The sequence below is a fragment of the Argiope bruennichi genome, chromosome X2 (assembly GCF_947563725.1).
Source record: "Argiope bruennichi chromosome X2, qqArgBrue1.1, whole genome shotgun sequence".
Classification (NCBI taxonomy): Eukaryota; Metazoa; Arthropoda; class Arachnida; order Araneae; family Araneidae; genus Argiope; species Argiope bruennichi.
The window spans coordinates 127,495,091-127,514,232 of NC_079163.1; the positions used below are offsets into that span (position 1 = coordinate 127,495,091).

The window sequence follows — 19,142 nt, forward strand, 5'->3', positions numbered from 1 at the left end:
GTAAAATATGTGCAACTTATTGTATTTTGGATCATTACATTCTAATGAAATTTCCTAGACTTTATCAAATATCTGGCTTCCGCATATTACAGATGGTGGGTGAGACATGGGTGATAAATTTTGTTAATCCAAGGAGCTAAAATGTGATAGAGCATTCAGCAAAGTTTCAACCAAGTTAAACGAATTTTAGTAGCCGGCTAACTCGTGGCGCCATCTCCTGATACAGTTAGTAAAAAAGGAGTTTCTTTTACTGCAATGAATTTATTAAAATAAATTTAATACGCTCTTAAGAAACTACTAAAATATATACCCATTGTTAATTTCTATAATTTCCATTGCTAACTTTTCAAGCGTATTTAATTACCAAAAATGGAAGGTTTTTTTTTTTTTTTTTACGTTATCAAGCAGCCTCTTAAGAAATCGGTCATCGCTTTTAATGGCCAATCATTCTCCTCCGATCCGACAGTGACTCCAATACTATCATGTAGTTTATTTTTTCAGCCAAGATATATAAAAAAAATTTCTTTAAAATTACCAGAAAAACTAAGCACAGATATTCTCATTTTTTTTTCTCTTGGTCTTCTGTTGAATTCATCTAGAGAAGTTTCTTGCGGTCGTTTAAAATATGGCATCATCAACTTTGTAGCCAATCAAAATCTAAGATTCATCCTATCTTCCTGCGAGTGCGTTGCCTTAGTTACCAGTTTCAAAGCGGTATAATTCTACTGATAAATGTAAACAAAGGATATCCTTAGTTTTACAAGATTATAAATATTTTAGAGGTAGTTAAATCGGTATTTTTTTTCTCCTATTAAAGGGGAAATAGTAAATCTTTCCGAGATGGCTGATCGTTCTGTTTATATTGAAGTAAGTAGTTTAGCCTGATAGATGATCAGAAATATATTTTAATAAATATTGTATTTTATTTTTTATCAGTTGTTTACTTTTAATTTGATAATTTTTTATATCTCAGTTCTAATTTTTAAATGTTCCTGAAAGATGAAAACACTTACACTCACTGAAAGAAATATTGATTAATACTGATTGAAATTAGTGACAATTAGTGAGCAAATTTTTATCTTATATTTTAATCGATAGTAAATTATTGCTCAGATTTTACTTATGGGTATACTTAGTACATAATTAACAGATAGAGATATATATAATTGCTTAACAGGCAACATTATCTATCTCAGTTTTAGTTGAGGAAGCTAAAGCTGTTATTTAAAACTGGATGGATAATAAATAATGAATAAGGCAGATTCTTATTTCACATTTGTATATCATGTGTGGTCATCTATTACTTCCCATTGTGGTAAAATATTTGCCATATTCGTTATTAGTTTTCTTCTTATTGTAAAATTGCTATGTGCGATAAGCTGAAAAACTGATCTATATTTTGGTACGTTGATTTTGTTTTTGAAGATAATTTCAACATTATTAATTTTGAGATTTACCATAACATTGGAAAAAAATAGCAATAAACTAATGTTGAAGCATATTGAGTAATTTAACTGAAATATTTATTCTCTGCTTTCAGAATTATTTCATGAAATGTGTATTTATTTTTTATAATACATAACATGAGCTTTTTATTCTTTAAGCAATGCAAAATTATCTTGAAATTCAAATATTTCTTATTATAAATAATGTGTTAAATGCATATAAATTGCTATGTTACTTTTACTATGTTAAATAAAAACACAATTATTATATTCAATATATTAGTGTTAATTTTGTGTATAATATGTCAATTTTGTTGAGTGAAAGCTTTCATATAAATGCACTTCTTCTTATAACCTTGCGAATCAACCCATTTTTGTTTGTGGATGAATATACAAATTGTTTTTGATGTTTCATCAAACATTTATTGAATTCTTGTAGAAATAGTTACCAAGCTTATTCTTTCATGAATGTGAAATGTTTTATTATATTATAAACTTTTATTCTTGTGAATATTGTGTGAAGTGTAAAGATATGCTTATAGCTTAATAAATACAATCACACAATTTTATATTCAATATATTAATGCATAAAAGTGTTATTTTCAACTATATTTTGTGTATATGCTGTATTTCTTAATATAATATATTTACAATCAAAGATTGCATGAATTTGTTTTAATGTTTCATAAAGTATCTATATTATTATGTTCAGTTGTTAAGTGTTCAGTTTGTTATTCTTCATCTTTACTTAATGTGAAATGTTTCCTCATATTGCTAATTGTTTTTAAAATTTAATGTTGTAGGAAATGCAATGAAATACTTACATAATGTTGAATCAAACATATAGTTTGTAGATCCAACACATAGATGCATATTATTTGGTGAAAAAAGTTATATAATAGATAGTAGTTATATGAAGAATGCTTATTCATTAATCAATGTGTAATGTTACTTTACATTGTAACTGTAGCCTTCTTTTAATATTAATGTTGTGTCTATGTAATGCATTTCATTAATGTGAGTACATTACATAGACACAAAGCATTAAAGTTTCATTATTTATTGATATAACATTCTATGAAATATATTGACATACATATATTGTGTTAAATATAAACATAGCAGCTTATATATTCAACATATGAATTATTAATTCCAGCTGCATCTAATATGTAGGATTTTATTTCGTTATATAACTTTTGCAATCCATCAATGTGTATTCATGAATGCATAGATTGCTTATCATGTTTCATCAAGTTTTTAATTTATTATTAATCTTTATCTTTTATCCATGTGAAATTTTCCTTTATATAACAAGTTTTTTTTTTCTTACAATTAGTGCTGTATGAAATATAGGTACAAATTACTTGTCGAAATATACAAATATATAATAGCTCTGTGCAATGCTTGGTCTTTAATCAATGTGAAATGTTACCCTACATTGTAATTGTCTCTTTTTTTTTCTAATTTTAATAGGAAATACTTATAATCTGCTAAATACAAACATTTAGTTAGTTAGCTCAACATATCAGTGAATATGCTTTTCATAATAATCTTCAATATGAAACTATAGCAGTTATATGTAGGTTCTGCTCATTTAAATAACTCTTAAAAAGTATTAACTCTCCTTGTTATTTAAATAAGAACTCTTAGCTTTTTTTTTTTTTTTTTTTTAAATTCCAAATGTTAATGTATCAAATATTTTTTCTATCCATTTAAGTCATATGTTCAATAATGTCAAGAAGACCAAGGCTAATGTGTTATCTAAATATTATAAAAATCATTTGAATGCTGCATTATTCCCCATCCTCTGTTTGCTTATTTAGGAATTTAAAATTAGATTTGTATATACAAACATTTAGCATATAGTTATGATATTATATAGTTATTTTATATATCTTGACACACAAAGTCATTTTGTTTTCATTATGGAATCTATATGATGTCACTCTCACAAGACTAACTTAACTATGCATGTCATCTAACATCTATTTGCATTTTATTTAGCTTTGCACTGTGATGTCATGCCTAATTTGTTTGTACAGTGTGTTCCAAAATCAAATTGTGTGATATATGTATTACATAAGCATGAGTTGATTCCATTCTGTTACTTGAAATTTCTCTTATTTTTTCCATTTATTCAAATTTTTTCTGCTACTTCATGGATTGTTATTGTTTCATCAAAAATATTAAGTTATGATAGTATTATAGTCAGGTTGAATATCTTAAAGCAGGTCTGTTTATGCTCTTATGCAGTTTGTTTGATGAAACTAAATGAAGTGAAATTATGTGTGATGTGTTGCATGTTTTATTTTATAAAATTCATCATTCATCCATAATATTTCCTGGAAAATACCTTGGCTACCATTTATTATATTGATTTTAAATTATATGTAGATGGGCCAAAGTAAGTGATACCTGAAACATCATCTAATATTTCTGCCCCTTGCTGTTATTATTTGTGTAGCATATGTAAATGACATCCATTCATGGAATTAGTTTTTTTTTTTTTTTTTTTGCCTTTTTATCATATTTGGCTTTAAAAAAATGGCATAAGTGTATTAATGTTTTTTTCTTTATTTTGCTCCCTAAAATTGGCCTCTGTTCATCTGCACCCTTGCTGAATAGTAAATTAAATGCTGTTTTTCCTGTATACCGGAAGTTTTTATTTTTATGACATTAAATTACACTGTTGTACAATGAATGGATGTCATTTACATATGCTTACATAGTTCTTGTAACTCCAAATCAAAGACTAATTTTGTAAAATCAGACAGTCAATGTATTTATATGGCACTGCTTTTATTTTTATCCATGTTATAACTAATGAAAATATATCTAATTTTAAATTGTAGCTATATTCATTCTTTTCAGATTTTAATTCAAATAGAAGTTTTATAATACTATTGGATTTAATAAATGTACACTAGGATATCACAATAAATTTATGTTTTTTAAAAATAACACTTAGTACCATGTCTTTTTATTTAATATCAAATTATGCCAAACTTTCTCTGCATGTAAATGTGTTTTAACTTTTTATTACATTTCATCTCTTACGAGATACGTTATTTACTTATTTTCTGATTATTCATATTCACAAATATTATTTTTATTTATTAATTTTTAATTTTCAGGATTCTTTAATATATTATTGTAGAGCTAGAATGTACCGTACTATGCAGATCGCAGCTGTTGAAGGAATAAAGAGATATCCAGAAGATCCTGTATATAAACTATATTACTGTGTTTCGCTTATATATGAAGGTAATTTTCTGATATTGGAATGTAAAAAAAAAATAGCATTTGTTTTACTTCATTTTCATTAGATATAAATGAAGGTAATTTTCTGGTATTGGAATGTGAAAAAAATACTACAATTTATTTTACTTCATTTTTATTAAAAAAATTATGTTTTGTATCACAAAATACCCACCACTCATTCAAACTTTGTATACTTGATAAACTACTGCATATACAAATGAAGGGTATTTTATTAAATCTTTGTCTTAATACATCTTCATCTGTGATGCTGTCATTTTTTATATACTTATTAATTGTATATTTTATTAAAACCCTTATTATGCCGCATACCTACGTTTAATCTTTAAGTGATAGATGCTGGAATCAATTTCAATTTTAATCATTCAAAGACGAATCATTATTATTCTTAAGTTTCTTGAAAAATATGCATCTTTATATTTTGATAAGTGATGATTTGATTTAAAATTTTATTTATGATAAATTTTTATTTAAATTAAAAAAAAATCACTTTACTATTATTGCTTGCAATTTTCATTATTTTTGAAAAAAAAATCACGACAGATCGAAATGGAGAGGCCGAAGAAGGTTTAAACGAAATTGAAGATTTTCCTGATGTTTCACTGGCCTGCAGCATTCTTCTGGGGCACATTCAACAACCTCAAGAATCATTTGGTATATTATTTATATTGAAGTATTTTACGAAGTTAATTTTATTTATGTGCATTTTAAAATGAATTTATGTTGCTGAGCACAATAAATACATTGTTTAAAAAGTTTTTTTTAAAAAATCTTTTTGTAATTGGAATTTTTCTCATTGTTCTTTTTTTATTAATTTATGCTAAAATAAAGTTATTATATGGAACATTTTGACATTCATTTGAATTTAATTTAGTTTGGGGGATATTTGTAAGTCTTGAGTTGTAATACAATAATAAATCCGAGTAATTTTTTTTTATGATGATACTTATGAAGAATCTCTTATCAAAATTAACTCATACTTGCATGGTACCTAAAGAAAATTGTCTACATAATATTACTACTGGATAAAAAATTTGGCTGAAATGAATAAATTATCGATTTATTTATTATTTTTTAAGCGGACCAAAATTGGACTTTGAATTGTTTTTATTTAATGCAGTTTGAGTTAAATATTTCTAACAAGTACTATGCAGTCATTTTTCTTAGTGGGATCTCAAGCCATTTTCTTTTAGTTAAACCTGCATTCATGTTTTTGTATATTTTGCAAATGAAATTATCAAATCTATATTGGAAGTAAAATTTAATATTTATCGGAAATACTTCTACAGATAATTTTGAACATTCAGGTGCATTGTACAATTCTGTATATAGCAGTGCAACACTATTTCAGATGCCTGTTGGTATGATAAATAAATAAAATAACCTTGATCATATTATAGCATATCTTTTTAAGATTTCAGTGTCTAATATGGACATCATAATTGAATTAGATGTTTATATATTTAAATTATAAAAATGATGTGAATAATAGTTTATTAATTTATGAAGTGCTTGATCCTTAAAAATTATTTTGAAATAACTTGTTTATTTATATTGTATATGTTAACTGTAAAATTTAATTCATGCTTATTTATTTAATTAAACTCAGATTTTGCTAGTCAAACACATATAAATTTGCTTGTCACACATGTATATGTGTATATGCAGAGTGTCATGGGACAAATCATATTTGATGATGTTTACACAAAATTATTTTTACAAAAGAATATGTTACAATTACAATGAGAGGCCACTACTGGAATCTTTTAGATATTAAATAACAGTGGGATTATGATAAAAGACTTTATTCATTTGTGACATCTTTATGCATAGTGACACTTTTAACAGACATGGAAAATTTGTAAAACATTATAAAATGTTTTTCTATTTCTTTTTTGTCTTTATTGGCTGTTTCCCCATTTTTCTTATTTGTTTCTGCTCTATAGCTGGCATTTTTCTTTGTGCTGCAGATACCGTTTTCAAACCATGTTTCTTTAATGTTTTTTATAGTGAGGATTACCAATTAAAAAAAATTAAGAGCATTGCCATTTAAAATTTTGTCATTGTAACCTAAATTGTAAGAATTTAAAAGTTGTTTTTCACATCAATATTGAGTGCATATCTTAAAGCGCACCTAAAATTTCATTCTGTTCTTTAAATGGAATAATCATCAGGAACTCATTTATCAACAAATATATTTATAATCACCTGTAATTTGTTGATCGCCTCTCAAGTGTAGTGGTCGCCCCCTATTGTTTTTGACACCATGTTCTATAGTAAAAAGGACTTATTTCTATATGTTTAACCTATCTTAAAGTGTGTACTCAATAATTAAAAAAAAAAATCCTATATTTAGAATAAGGTGCTTATGAAATTTTTCGAGCTATGGAACCTATTGTAATAAATATTGCTACATGATTTTTCATTCATAGGTGAAAGCATGTATTTTTAGAATTCATTATCGCTATTTTCTTACATTAATGATGCATTTATGCCCATATTTTTTATTTACTAGACAATATACTCAGAGGAAAAGCCAAAGAACATCTTGAGGTGGGTGGTGAAATGGTAAGTTCATGTGATCATTTGGGCATTTCTTATACATTTTCGTTTGTAAGTATCGGTAATGAAATAATTATGAAGAAACATAGAGTTTCCATGATTTATATCTATGCTTTTCTTAGACAAATAGGTTTTCAGTCATTGTTTCTTTCTTTTTAAAGATGGATATTCATTTCTTTTCTTGCTAATTATGTTTTTAAAACTTAACACTTAAATATTTCTAGTCCTCATTTGACATAAAATCATTTTTAATATTTTGTGTATTTCATTGAAAAAACAAAAATTTGAATTCGTTTTCCTAATTATGTGTACTTTTCTAACAAAAAATATGGTTTTAATGTTAAAATAAAATAGATTCTCATTAGGGTTTGACGGCTTTTCAAACCCGGTTTTAAAAAACCGGTTTTCTTAATGTAAATTTGTCACATTTGAAAACCGGTTTTCCAGAACACCTGGATATTCCTATTCTTCTTCTTCTTCTTCAAAGAAAAAAAAAAAAATATTGGTCGAGACCGATTTATCTAGCAGCTGAAGGCTTAGAGCGAAAACATGCCAATTTATTAACAAGTGAAGGTATATTTGAATTTCTGTTAAATGAATTAAAAAATTTAAACAGTGAAATAAGTTTGAAATTATTATATGCTTTAGAAGAACGAATTCAAGAAAGAAGACAAGTAGAATTAGCAACTCTTTTGCTGTGTTTGGAATATCCAGAAAACATTTTCAGTTCAGCGAAGAAGTCTTTTTTAGCTTCAAAAACCGAAATTATTAAGTTATCAGGAAAGATATTGTCTAGAATATTTCCAAATTCTTACGTGGAAAACAATTCTGATGAAGAGTAAATCGAAGAAACTACTCATCAGAGTAATGCTTTTTTAAAAGAAGCCATGGAAAAATCAGCTCATAAATTTCTTGAAGACCCTGAAGAAAAACTTACAAATACAAAGACACTGAAAACTGAATTTTCATTATTTGAGGTAACAAATAAAAGAACAATAAATAAATAGATTCGTTATTTGATGCCATGAAAACTATAAAATCAAGCTTAGTAGCTAGTAAATATTTTCTATTTCAGGCAATATTGTGTCCAAAAGAAGAACAAAACTTAGCCACCGTCCAGTGGATATTTTAAGTTTATTAAAATCCTATTTTCTTAGGAGAAATTAAAATTAGTGAAATAATATAAATATTATTTGAAATTTTTGCTTGAGTTTTCGTCGTTTTGTGTAAATAATATGTATTTGTAATCCTTAATTTTGTTTTTTTATATTTTGACTTTGATATCGATTTCGTTTTTCGTTATTTTATATAAATTAAATAAAATATTTTTCCTTATTTTATTTTTTTGACAAAAAATCGAAAACCGGCTAAAACCGGTTTTTTGGAAATTTTGAATTCGAAAGCCGGTTTTTCAAAAAGTCGGTTTTTGTATAAACCCTAATTCTCATATAATTTGTTTTAAGAATTTATAGTAAGAAAATGATTTATTTTCATGTCAAATATTACCTCTTTTTAATTTATTTCTTCTTGTGTATAAAACTTTCCTTACTAATGAATTCTGTACATATTATTAATATATTAATGAATATTTTGTATATTTTGCTCTTTAGGCTATGTATATTGCTGGCATTCTTTTTGTTCTCTTGAACAAGCCAGAGAAAGCAAAGCAATTTATTAAAAGAGTACTGAAAGTTCCCTCTTTAAGTAAAAAAGTAAGCATTTGATTAAATTTTTGCCTTAGGTGATTTTATTTATATGTGTTATTGTGCTTTTGTTAAGATATAGGTTTGTGTGCTCAAGAATTTTTAGTACACTTTTTTTTTTTTTCAATCAGACATTTTAAGATTTTTTTATTATAAAATTTTTTGAAATTCCTACAAATTTTGATTTACTAAATTTCTTTTTTTTCATATATATATAAAAAGTGATTTTTTAAATTATTGCTTTACATTTTTGATTATTTGCATTATTGCTTTGCACTTTATTTGGTATTTTTTTATATGCCAAATTTAATTTTTAAGCTGAAAAGTATTTCAGACATCCATTTTACTACATTTGATTGACTTCAGTGAATTGCAATTAGAATTTTTTATTACCATTTAATCTCTTTTCTTTTTGATTTTTTCTTTTCTGAAATTTTATTTTTATGAAGTTTTATAACATTGTACAAAACTACGACATTACATTGTACTACGATTTCTTATATTTGATAATGAATTATTTTTCTTATAAAGCTCTCTCCTTTACTTTTCTGTTTTTCCAATAAACATTTTTGAATTTAAATTTATCAAAAATAATCTATTGCTAATCTAATTTTAAAAAATTTGCCTTTTAAAATTTAATTTTCATCATTTTTAGCTGTTAATGTACAATTGCTTTTAAACTCATTACTTCATTATTGGACTTTTACTTCTATTTTTTTTTGATAACTCCCCATGTATTCATATAGATTATTGTCATTTACATACACTTTTATTGTCATTATATTTTTATTGTATATTGTAAATGTTATTCAAGTTTTTTGTTTTGTAATTTTCAGTATCTATGTTATAATTAATTTTTTTTTCCATTTTGTGTTGCTTTATACATATGTCCATGAAATATTCGATGGTTTTAATTTTATATTTCAATATATTATTACAAAAACCTTGTAAGTGTTTTATTGTTTAGGTTCAAATTTCAAATGCGTTGATTTCATTAATTTGAAAAGATATTCCAAAGTCTCATATATTAAAATAATGCTTATATACAAAATAGTTTTAAGTAACTTCCTCGTTTAATTTTTGTATTTAATTAAAGGCTGCAGTTCTAATGGGTTGGATTGATTTACTTACTCATGATGGTTCTCCTTCTAAGGATGTTTGGAAATATTTTGAGAGTTCAGATAAGTAAAGATTCGTTTCATTTCAGTTTTTCTTAGCTTTAAAGAATTATTTCAGAGCTCATGTATTATGAAATAATTCACGTTATGATTATAGACATTTTTATTTTATTATTTTTAAAAATAAAAAATGACTCTTATCTACATTATCATGAATCAATGAACTATGAAATCTCTCTTTAGTATCTGATGTTCGTATTGGTACAGGAATTGCAGGTTTTTTTTAAAGCCTGTTTGCTTACTTCCTTACATAAGATTTCATTAATTGCAAATGTGTAATTCAAAACATTTTTTAACTTATATCAGCAACCCTATCTTTTATCGTGAATTACTTGTCTTTGAAATCAAAATCTTATAACTTCAAATTTATGATGCTTTAAACAATTAAATGTGGAGAATTTTAGCCAAAAGCATTATAGCGTTTTCAATGTTACTAAATAAAAAACTTGTTATCTACGTTTTTCCATATGAAAAGACCACTGTAATATATTAAGGCAATAAAAAATGCATTAAAAATTGTTTTATGCTGTTCTCCATTAAGATGAATTAATTTGATAAATTTCATTGATATTTTAATTAATTTATTTAGTAAACTTTATTTTAAAATATAGCTCATCACCCGAGGCTGTATTTGGTCGTGCTAAATACTATGAAAGACAAGAAAATTACACTAAAGCATTAGAATACTTAAATCAAGCCATTGTTCTTTTTCCAAAATATCCACCAGCATTTGTTGAGAAAATGAAAATCCATTTAGCTCTAGAAGATTGGGATCAAACTTTAGTTGCTGCACAGAGGTAAAGCATTTTCATCCACGTTTCATAAGTTTTTAATCCAAAACCATATTAAGTGTTCTATTCATTTTGTAATGAAAGGAAATAAATATTTCATCTTATAGATTCAGGATGACTTTAGTTTTCAAAATGCATTTTTTATTATTTTCTTCTTATTGAAACATATGTGATAAAGAGAAAGAATGGTTGATACTTATTTTTTAGTATCTTATTTTATTGCTTTCAATATTTTTATTTTTTAAGAATATAATGAATGAAATTCATATCTTTTATTTTATGGAATTCACTTCAATATATTATAAAATATAATGTAAGATTTTGGATATATAAGTAGTTAATTACAGTGTATTGACATTCAGTATTGTTTTTTTTTTATCTTTGAATCACTTATTTATCACTGTGATAGCATTTTAGTTAAAACAATGAGTTGTTTCTAAAGATATTATGCATGTAACTTTATTACTATAACCATCCCATACAGGTTAGATTTTAAAATTATTTCTAAATGTGGGTTTCATATGATCAATAATTTATAAATAAAGATATATTTTATGGAAATTTTAATATAATGAGTTTTTTTTTTCAAATGGTGTTCTTTATTCACAGAGCAATGCTTCTTGATGGGAATAATATAGAAGCTTCAAGGTTCAAACTTATGCACTTATTAACACAAGGAGGCAAGATTGATGAGGTAAGTGCATTTTTAAAAGTTTCTTTATTTTGGAATACAGTTTTAAACATATTTATTTTTCATGCATTTTATTTTTCATGCAATTAAATGTTGTTTAACTATGCGCCTTTTCTAAAAGTATTTTTAGACTAATATTAGACTACACTATTGTCTTTAAGTTATTTATGCGATGCGTTCATACAGTTATATATAAAAAAAAAGAATTGTTCATGTTCCCACTGGAAACATTTGGAAATATTTTTTGATGATGTTAAGTAATATAATATCAATCTATCAATGAAGAATTATTTTTTTAAATATAAAAGATGCATTTCTTTGGGGAAATTCACCTTCCATATGGAGGGAGAATGTTAATAAATAGAAATTTGAGACATGTGTTGCTGTCCATCTGCTTTAGTCAAAGAGTTACCTCGAATACTATTATGAAAAGGCAGTTTTACGGTTCCAATGGTAATCCATGTAAGGGTTGGGTGCATGTGATATTTATAATGCTCTATGTGTCTATTTCATTAGGTTCATAGTCTCTGTATTATTATAAGCAGCAGTCTGATCATGTTGCTTCATTTTGTCCATGTTTGTATCTGATTTTTATCATACTGTTGAATAAAAAGGTAGATGGCACACATTTTTGATATTTGCTCTTTTTTGTTTTTTCTGTTAATAATGCTTTTTTTAATTATTTATTATGTGTAACCATTTCTTTAATGTTATTTTTCTTTTTTTAGATTGAGGAAGCTGTAAAAACATTGTATGTAACCATGATGAAATGCGAACCAAAAAATGCAGAATTATTTTTTGAAACTGCTCAACTTTTATCTAGATTAGTAAGACAAGTTTATTTACTGTAAAAATATTTTCTTCAAAATATTCTTCTTCAATATATTCTTTGAAAATTTCAATACTTAATTCGTTAACTTTGTTAATTCTTTATGCTAATTTAATATTTTATTTTCAAGTTTATGGAAACTCTTTGTATAAGTGCTGAATTGTGTATTTCTTGGACATTAATATTTTAATTTGGAAAGAAACGAAGTATATTTATCTCTGAAAGAATATTGACAATTAAAAATATAGTTTTGAATTTACTTTCTTTTATAGATTTTTTTCCAATCGATAATTTTTTTAAAAGTATTATACAGCATTTATAATTAAGAAAGTCAGTGGTGTGCACAGGGCATTTATTATGTGTTCATTATTGTTTATTTCATTCCTTTATTGTATTTAAAATTTGAAATAGTTACTTAATGTAGTTCTGTATCAATTCTGTTTATAGCTGGTAAATGAATTTTTAAAATTTTTTTGGTCGAGTTTCGGCCTCTCTGAACGTTGCTTATAAATCCTCGACCTTATAAATCCTGCATTAACGTTGCTGTCTTGAACTTCTGTGATGGAACTGAATTGCACAATTTTTTACCAAAGTTTATATCCTGTAATAACACTTCAGGCTTTAATTTTTCCTCTTTCTTTAAGTCTGGATTACAAAAGCAAGTCATCGAAGCAACTTTTTCAATGGCAAAGAAAGCGTCAGAATTGAAACCAAACGATCCTGATATCAATGCAGAATATGGATATCAATATCTCTACTTAGGCAAGGCTGCTAAAGCTCTTTCAGTATTTAAAACTCATGCTTGTGACAGATCTGTTACAGGTAAAATGATTTAATAGGTTTATATATATAGATTTTAAATCGCATAACTTTTCATGTGAAACTGAATTTTAATAACTGAAAATTGAAACTGCAAAAACGTATTAAAATTTAGAAAAAAATTGTCGTTAATTGCCTAGTTGAGGAAATAACTTTTGAATATGATTTGCAGAGTAATATAGAGAATTTTCTGTGTTTTAACAAGTTTGTTCTGAAATGGTGTTCTATTAGATCAATTTCTTCTCTTGAAGATAAAATGTTTAATTTTTTTAAATGCTGTTGTAACAACAAGCAGTTCGTCTTGATTGCTGTAACTGCAAATATTGTAGTTTTTATTAGTAGAAATGCAAGTTAATACAATGCAATGTAAATGCTAAGAAAAAGTACATTTTAATCCATTAAATGACTTTTATATAATCTATAATTAGAATTAGTAACACTTTGTAAGATTAAGTGTACTAACAGAGCCATGCAAAATATTCATTTTTTTTAACGTTGTTTAAAGAAAAGAAGTTAATGCTTAAAAATTTTAAATTTTAATATTGACCATTTATTAAATGGGTTGTATTAAAACTTAGGAGAACACGAAAAAAGTTTAAAAGTGTTGAATTCACAATTAGTGCTGCGAAACTGCCGTCTTATTCCTAGAAATAATTAAAAACATATTAAATAAAACAACTACCATTCTCAGAGAGCCCATGGGAATGCTTTTCTCAAGATTTACTTATGGATTTTGTATTAATTAATCTACACTTTTCGCTGTGCTCAGTTTGATATGTTAATTAATTTTATGGCATGGTTTTTTTTTCCGGAAATTTAGAGTTCAGATAAAAAATGCGTTGAAATTCCTACAAAAAGTTTGCCATTTAACTTCAAACTCTTGCAAAAATTGTTATTTTTTTTTTGCAAGAACTAAATTTTTTAACTAAAACACATAGTCGATTATTCATCAGCTGGTAACGTTTCCTCTTTCTCCTCACATGGCAATTTTCATTCCAGCCAGAGGTAACGTCATCCGTTTTCCCACACATAGTTAAGTGCCTACGAACCGCCAGATGTGGATCCTTTTCACTAGTCGGAGTCATTGTGTCTGGTCATTTGTTACTATCCAGATACGGCAAAACAGATGTGTAGCCCATCGTTTCAAATAGATCCATCATGGCTTCAAAGAAAAGGAACGTCAAAACATCCAGATTTTTTTTCCATTGTGAAGAGACTACTCAAGACATCAAGAAAGGATCAATCACCAGCAACCGTTGTCCTTAAGTGACGAACTCAGGTGAACTTCCGCTGGTGTTAGTTGTGAATTAATTATAACTAACATGTGTTTGGGAGGAGTGAGCTACAAAGATGGTTCTGTAACATCCCCAAGATCAATGGAGACCATTTAGGAAGCATTACTGAGTAGCTATTGGGTAATAGTGAACTCAAGGTCACCAATGAGAAAATAAAAGAGATCTGACAGAAATAAAATACAGTATTTTTGTTTGTTTTGAGAGCAGAGAGAAGAGAGGAGAGCAGTGAGAGGCTTCGAATTGAAATTCAGAGAGACGTTGGTGTCCGAAGTTGTTCCTGATTTTTTTTAGCTCTTCGTGATTCGGGTTTCTGTGTTAGGATACACCCGATAAAGATCGGTGGATTTCTGGAGCGCCCTTGGACTAGCTGTTTAAGGCTAATAGTCTGTCAGAGTCTTTTTGTTCTCCGGTGACTTATTCTCCGATTTGATCGAGGAACTAGTTCTTGGTTCAATTTTCATCTGTTATGTGATTTTTATAAATAATTTTAACTTAGATGAGAACAAGTTGTTTTTTGTACATATATAACGCTGTAAATAAAAAAAAAATGCTTTGTTACACTACTGTCTTATTTGATTGATCTGGATCAAGATATTACAGTCTATATCGTTTGAACATCATTACAACATCGATTATTTTAGAAGCGAATTAAATGCAATGTTTACAGATTAACTTTTTCAATCCAATGGTTATTAAATACATCTGCATCTGATTTAATATGCATCTGATTAAAAGTATTCTAAATTTTGATTTTTATTCAACATTATGAATTAAAAGTAATTTTAAAATGTCGGCGAATAAAAGGTATGTATAGATGTAACGCTTTTTTAGAAATGGAACAAGATGTTTTGGGTTGTTTATGAGTTATATTTCTGAAGTCTTCTTATAAAATTTGCTTCAACTTTCCTTTACCACATTCTAATTTCATAAATTAAGTGATTTAATATTCTTACTAGCTAAATTTTCATGACAAAAGAAATTTAATATTATTGTTTTAGTTATTTAGATCTCAAAACATCAATTATAATTGTGAACTCAGTACATTCAAAATATGTTTAACCGTAGTGTACAGCATAGTAATCTTGTATCAATCAATATAATAAAGGTCCAGGTAGAAGCTGATGATGTGTATTAAAACAGCTATAAATTTGATACTGAAATCTGAATTTAATTATTTCATTTGAGATAACAATTTTACAGTTTAGTTTAGTTATATTAACGTCCTGTTTTAAAGAAACACCAGGGCTATTTTGGGACGGACCTCGTAATTTTGAATCGCGGTCAGATGACGAGAACGATACCTGAGCTGGCATCCCTCCTCTTCACACCACACCAACGGGAGGAGGTTTGGCCCTTGCAGATTTAACTTGCACCAGACTCGCTTACACGACGACGGTTCTTCGGTGGAATCGGGTCTCGAACTTGAAACCCACCATTTCCGAAGCCGAGACCTTGCCACCAGGCCACCGCGGGCCAACAATTTTGCCAATCCTCTGTGGGGATCACTGTTTTTGTTTAAGTTGGTGATTTAATGAGATATCGTATAACGAAGTATATGAACGCAAGTTGTGGATATACAGTGTACTACATTGCCTAAGGCATATATTTGTAATTATATCCTTTTATGTGAAATAATAAAAAGGCATAATTACAAACCTTATATTTCACAGAAGAATTCGCTATTCCTTACTTCTCCTCTAGATCTGAATGATTAATTGAGAATCATTTTGCATATATTACATTTTGTTTATTTTTTGTTTTTGATTTTAAACTTTTGTAAACATTTACTTTATTTAGGTTCTATACAGTGTCTTATATCACAGGGAGAGTATATTCGGGCTAGTGAACAAGTACAAGTTTTCGAAGAATGTGGAACTGATTTTTCACCGGTACGAATTTATATTCAGTTTTTTCTTCCACATAGTTTTAATATTTCTGTAATATAAGAAAATTTATTTTGTTACAGACAACAAAATGTTGCCTTTGTAATGCATGAAACTCATATCTTTATTTTTGTTTTGAATATATTTAGTAAAAACGTAATTTCCAAATATATTTTTGCTTATTTAACAAATCTATGTGCTTATTTTCTAATATGTGGAAACAAATTACAGGATCTTGAGAAAAAGTTAAAAATTATGTTTTTGAAATAATAATTTGCTTAAAATTATTGAAAACCGTGGCCTTGTTTATTGAATAGAAGTTAAAACAATACCCAGGTGATAAGATGGTATAAAATAATAATAATAATAAAAATAAATTGAAAATTGTTGTATAATTAGTAAACAGTAGTTACAAAATTAATTTGTATTTGTTAGTTGATTAAATTGTATATTATTTAATAACTACTGCCAAACATATATGATTTTTAAAATTTTATCAAAGAAGGATTTATTTAAAAGATACTTATTATGAATTTGTTCGCATAAGATGTACTTATTAATGTTATAGAGTATTTCCTTTCATTCTTTTTTATAAAGTGTATAACTGTTTTATAATTGGAAATGGAATTTTTCTTGTTAAGAGTATTGATTCTGCATACTTTGCATGTAATTGCATTCTTTTTTCGTTTTAGTTTTCATTGTTTGCTACACATACACACACATATATATATATATATATTTCTACTCTTTCAGGAAACTTTATATTTATCAGCTTTCCTGTCAGACTACATGACGAGTTCTTCAGAAACTGTTATTAATTACTTAAATAATGCCGTGAAACTACATTTAAATGCTTTAAAGGTATTTGTTTATCATTAAAATTACTTAAAGTTTGTTTAAAAACAAAAAAATGTCTAAGGTTTTAATGTCTTATGTATGACATATATAATGTATTTTGATCAATTAACAGGTATTTTAGTTATGAAAGCTGAGATTTTAGTATATATTTTCTTGGTGGCACAGAATAAAGATTTTTTTCGCCCTTATCATGCAATATTTTAAGATGTTCAGTTTAATTAGTTTCCTGAGGTTTCTAATTTTAGGAAGATTATAAAATTATATTAATTATACTCTAGTGTGTTGTGTGGAGTATTTTTAACATTGAAAATCTTAACAGGATTTGGTAAGAAGTATCATTCTTTATGTATAAGCAATGAAACAATTTATGCAACAAAAATGTAATTATCTTTTTTTTTCTCTTCATGTAATGATTCTTTTTATATTTAGAATTATAGTTGCTATTATTCTAAATAATGTTCATGCATTAATATAGAATATTTATTAAACGTAAAATAATGTTGTACCATCCTCAGAAAACGCCCAATAAAAAGCATTTTTATTATTGTTATTGCTAGATTGTATTCAGAAATGCATGTATCTTGTTTATAAGATACTTTCAACCAGACTGTTAATCTTCCATGTATGAAATTTTTGTATGCAAAATAATGCCAATTAGTTTTCATTATCTTCTGTACATAATACATTTTTTATCTCTCAATTAAATGCAACATCTTCAAGTATCTGCTGGCAACTTTTACATATTCACTAAAACATTCAAGAAACTTTTAAAGTGACACTTCAAGAATAAATACATGCTTTTCATTGAAATAAAATATAACTCTAAAATTTAGGTTCTTTATACTAAAAATAATTATTTTGATTTTAGATGTATTTAAATATTGATGAATGACAGATGTTTCGAGATTGAGATACTTTCATTCTTATCTACAGAATATTTATTATTTGTAGATCAAATGATTATTTGTTGATTAGAAGTAATCTTATTATAACAAGAATTTTTTGACATATTCACAAATGAATTGCATTTGAAGTGTTTTAATTACACATATTTTCGGAACTTTCATATAAGGCTAATCATCGCTAGTAAACGATCTGATAGGATTTAGAAATAGAAATTGAAGAAATATGTATGTAAGAAAATTACTTTTCCTATTAATTATGTTCTCGAAAATGAAATCTTCATCTTGTGACAGTTGCTTAAATTAATCCAGTAAAATGCCATATGTGGCAATTTTTTAATTTCAATTTAATATTAGGTCACAAATATGATTTCAAATTATACTGTTTGTCATCACTGAAATCTGCAAAGTTTCTTCAAAAGAGAAATTTTAAAAGCCAATTAGCTGGATTTGAATTTATTTCTTGTTACCAAAAAGCAATATCAAATTGAAACATATGTATGATCTATCAAAGATTTTCTATGGTAATATGTCCATTCAAAATCCAAGTACTACAAAAGATATTTCTGGAGGCATGAAATACTCTTCCCCTATTTCTAAAACATACTATTAAATTTTATTAAACAAAAATTCTTATTTCAGTGTAGAATGTATAATTTTTTCTTTTTCATTTTCGTAAATATGAACATATAAAATATTGTAATTGTTAAAATATTGAATTCGAAGATTTTGTTGAATTACGTCTTTTAAGAAGACGTTTTTGGAATTTTATCTCCCTGTGCGTAAGTGAATAAGATAACTTAAAGAACATGCAAAGTTCAAGAGGAATGAATGTTTGCATTTGCTCATATGTCCAAAATCATAGATCTGTATCAAATTTTGATTATAAGTGGAAGACAACTTC

At 26.5% G+C, this 19,142-nt stretch overlaps 1 protein-coding gene across 2 annotated transcripts in view; it reads left to right on the plus strand.

Annotated features, from left to right (window-relative positions):
• Positions 1-692: 692 nt before the first annotated feature.
• The window catches only part of LOC129960837 (tetratricopeptide repeat protein 21B-like), a 98,844-nt gene continuing 80,394 nt past the window's right edge, over positions 693-19,142 (plus strand). For both annotated transcript variants that reach the window (XM_056074506.1, XM_056074507.1), the window contains exons 1-12: positions 693-867; positions 4,583-4,712; positions 5,271-5,381; positions 7,243-7,295; positions 8,900-9,001; positions 10,089-10,177; positions 10,782-10,967; positions 11,571-11,655; positions 12,381-12,479; positions 13,126-13,303; positions 16,393-16,484; positions 17,232-17,339. In XM_056074506.1, coding sequence (XP_055930481.1) covers positions 841-867; positions 4,583-4,712; positions 5,271-5,381; positions 7,243-7,295; positions 8,900-9,001; positions 10,089-10,177; positions 10,782-10,967; positions 11,571-11,655; positions 12,381-12,479; positions 13,126-13,303; positions 16,393-16,484; positions 17,232-17,339 — 1,260 coding nt within the window. In that variant the 5' untranslated portion in view covers positions 693-840. The remainder of the gene's footprint in view (positions 868-4,582; positions 4,713-5,270; positions 5,382-7,242; positions 7,296-8,899; positions 9,002-10,088; positions 10,178-10,781; positions 10,968-11,570; positions 11,656-12,380; positions 12,480-13,125; positions 13,304-16,392; positions 16,485-17,231; positions 17,340-19,142) is intronic.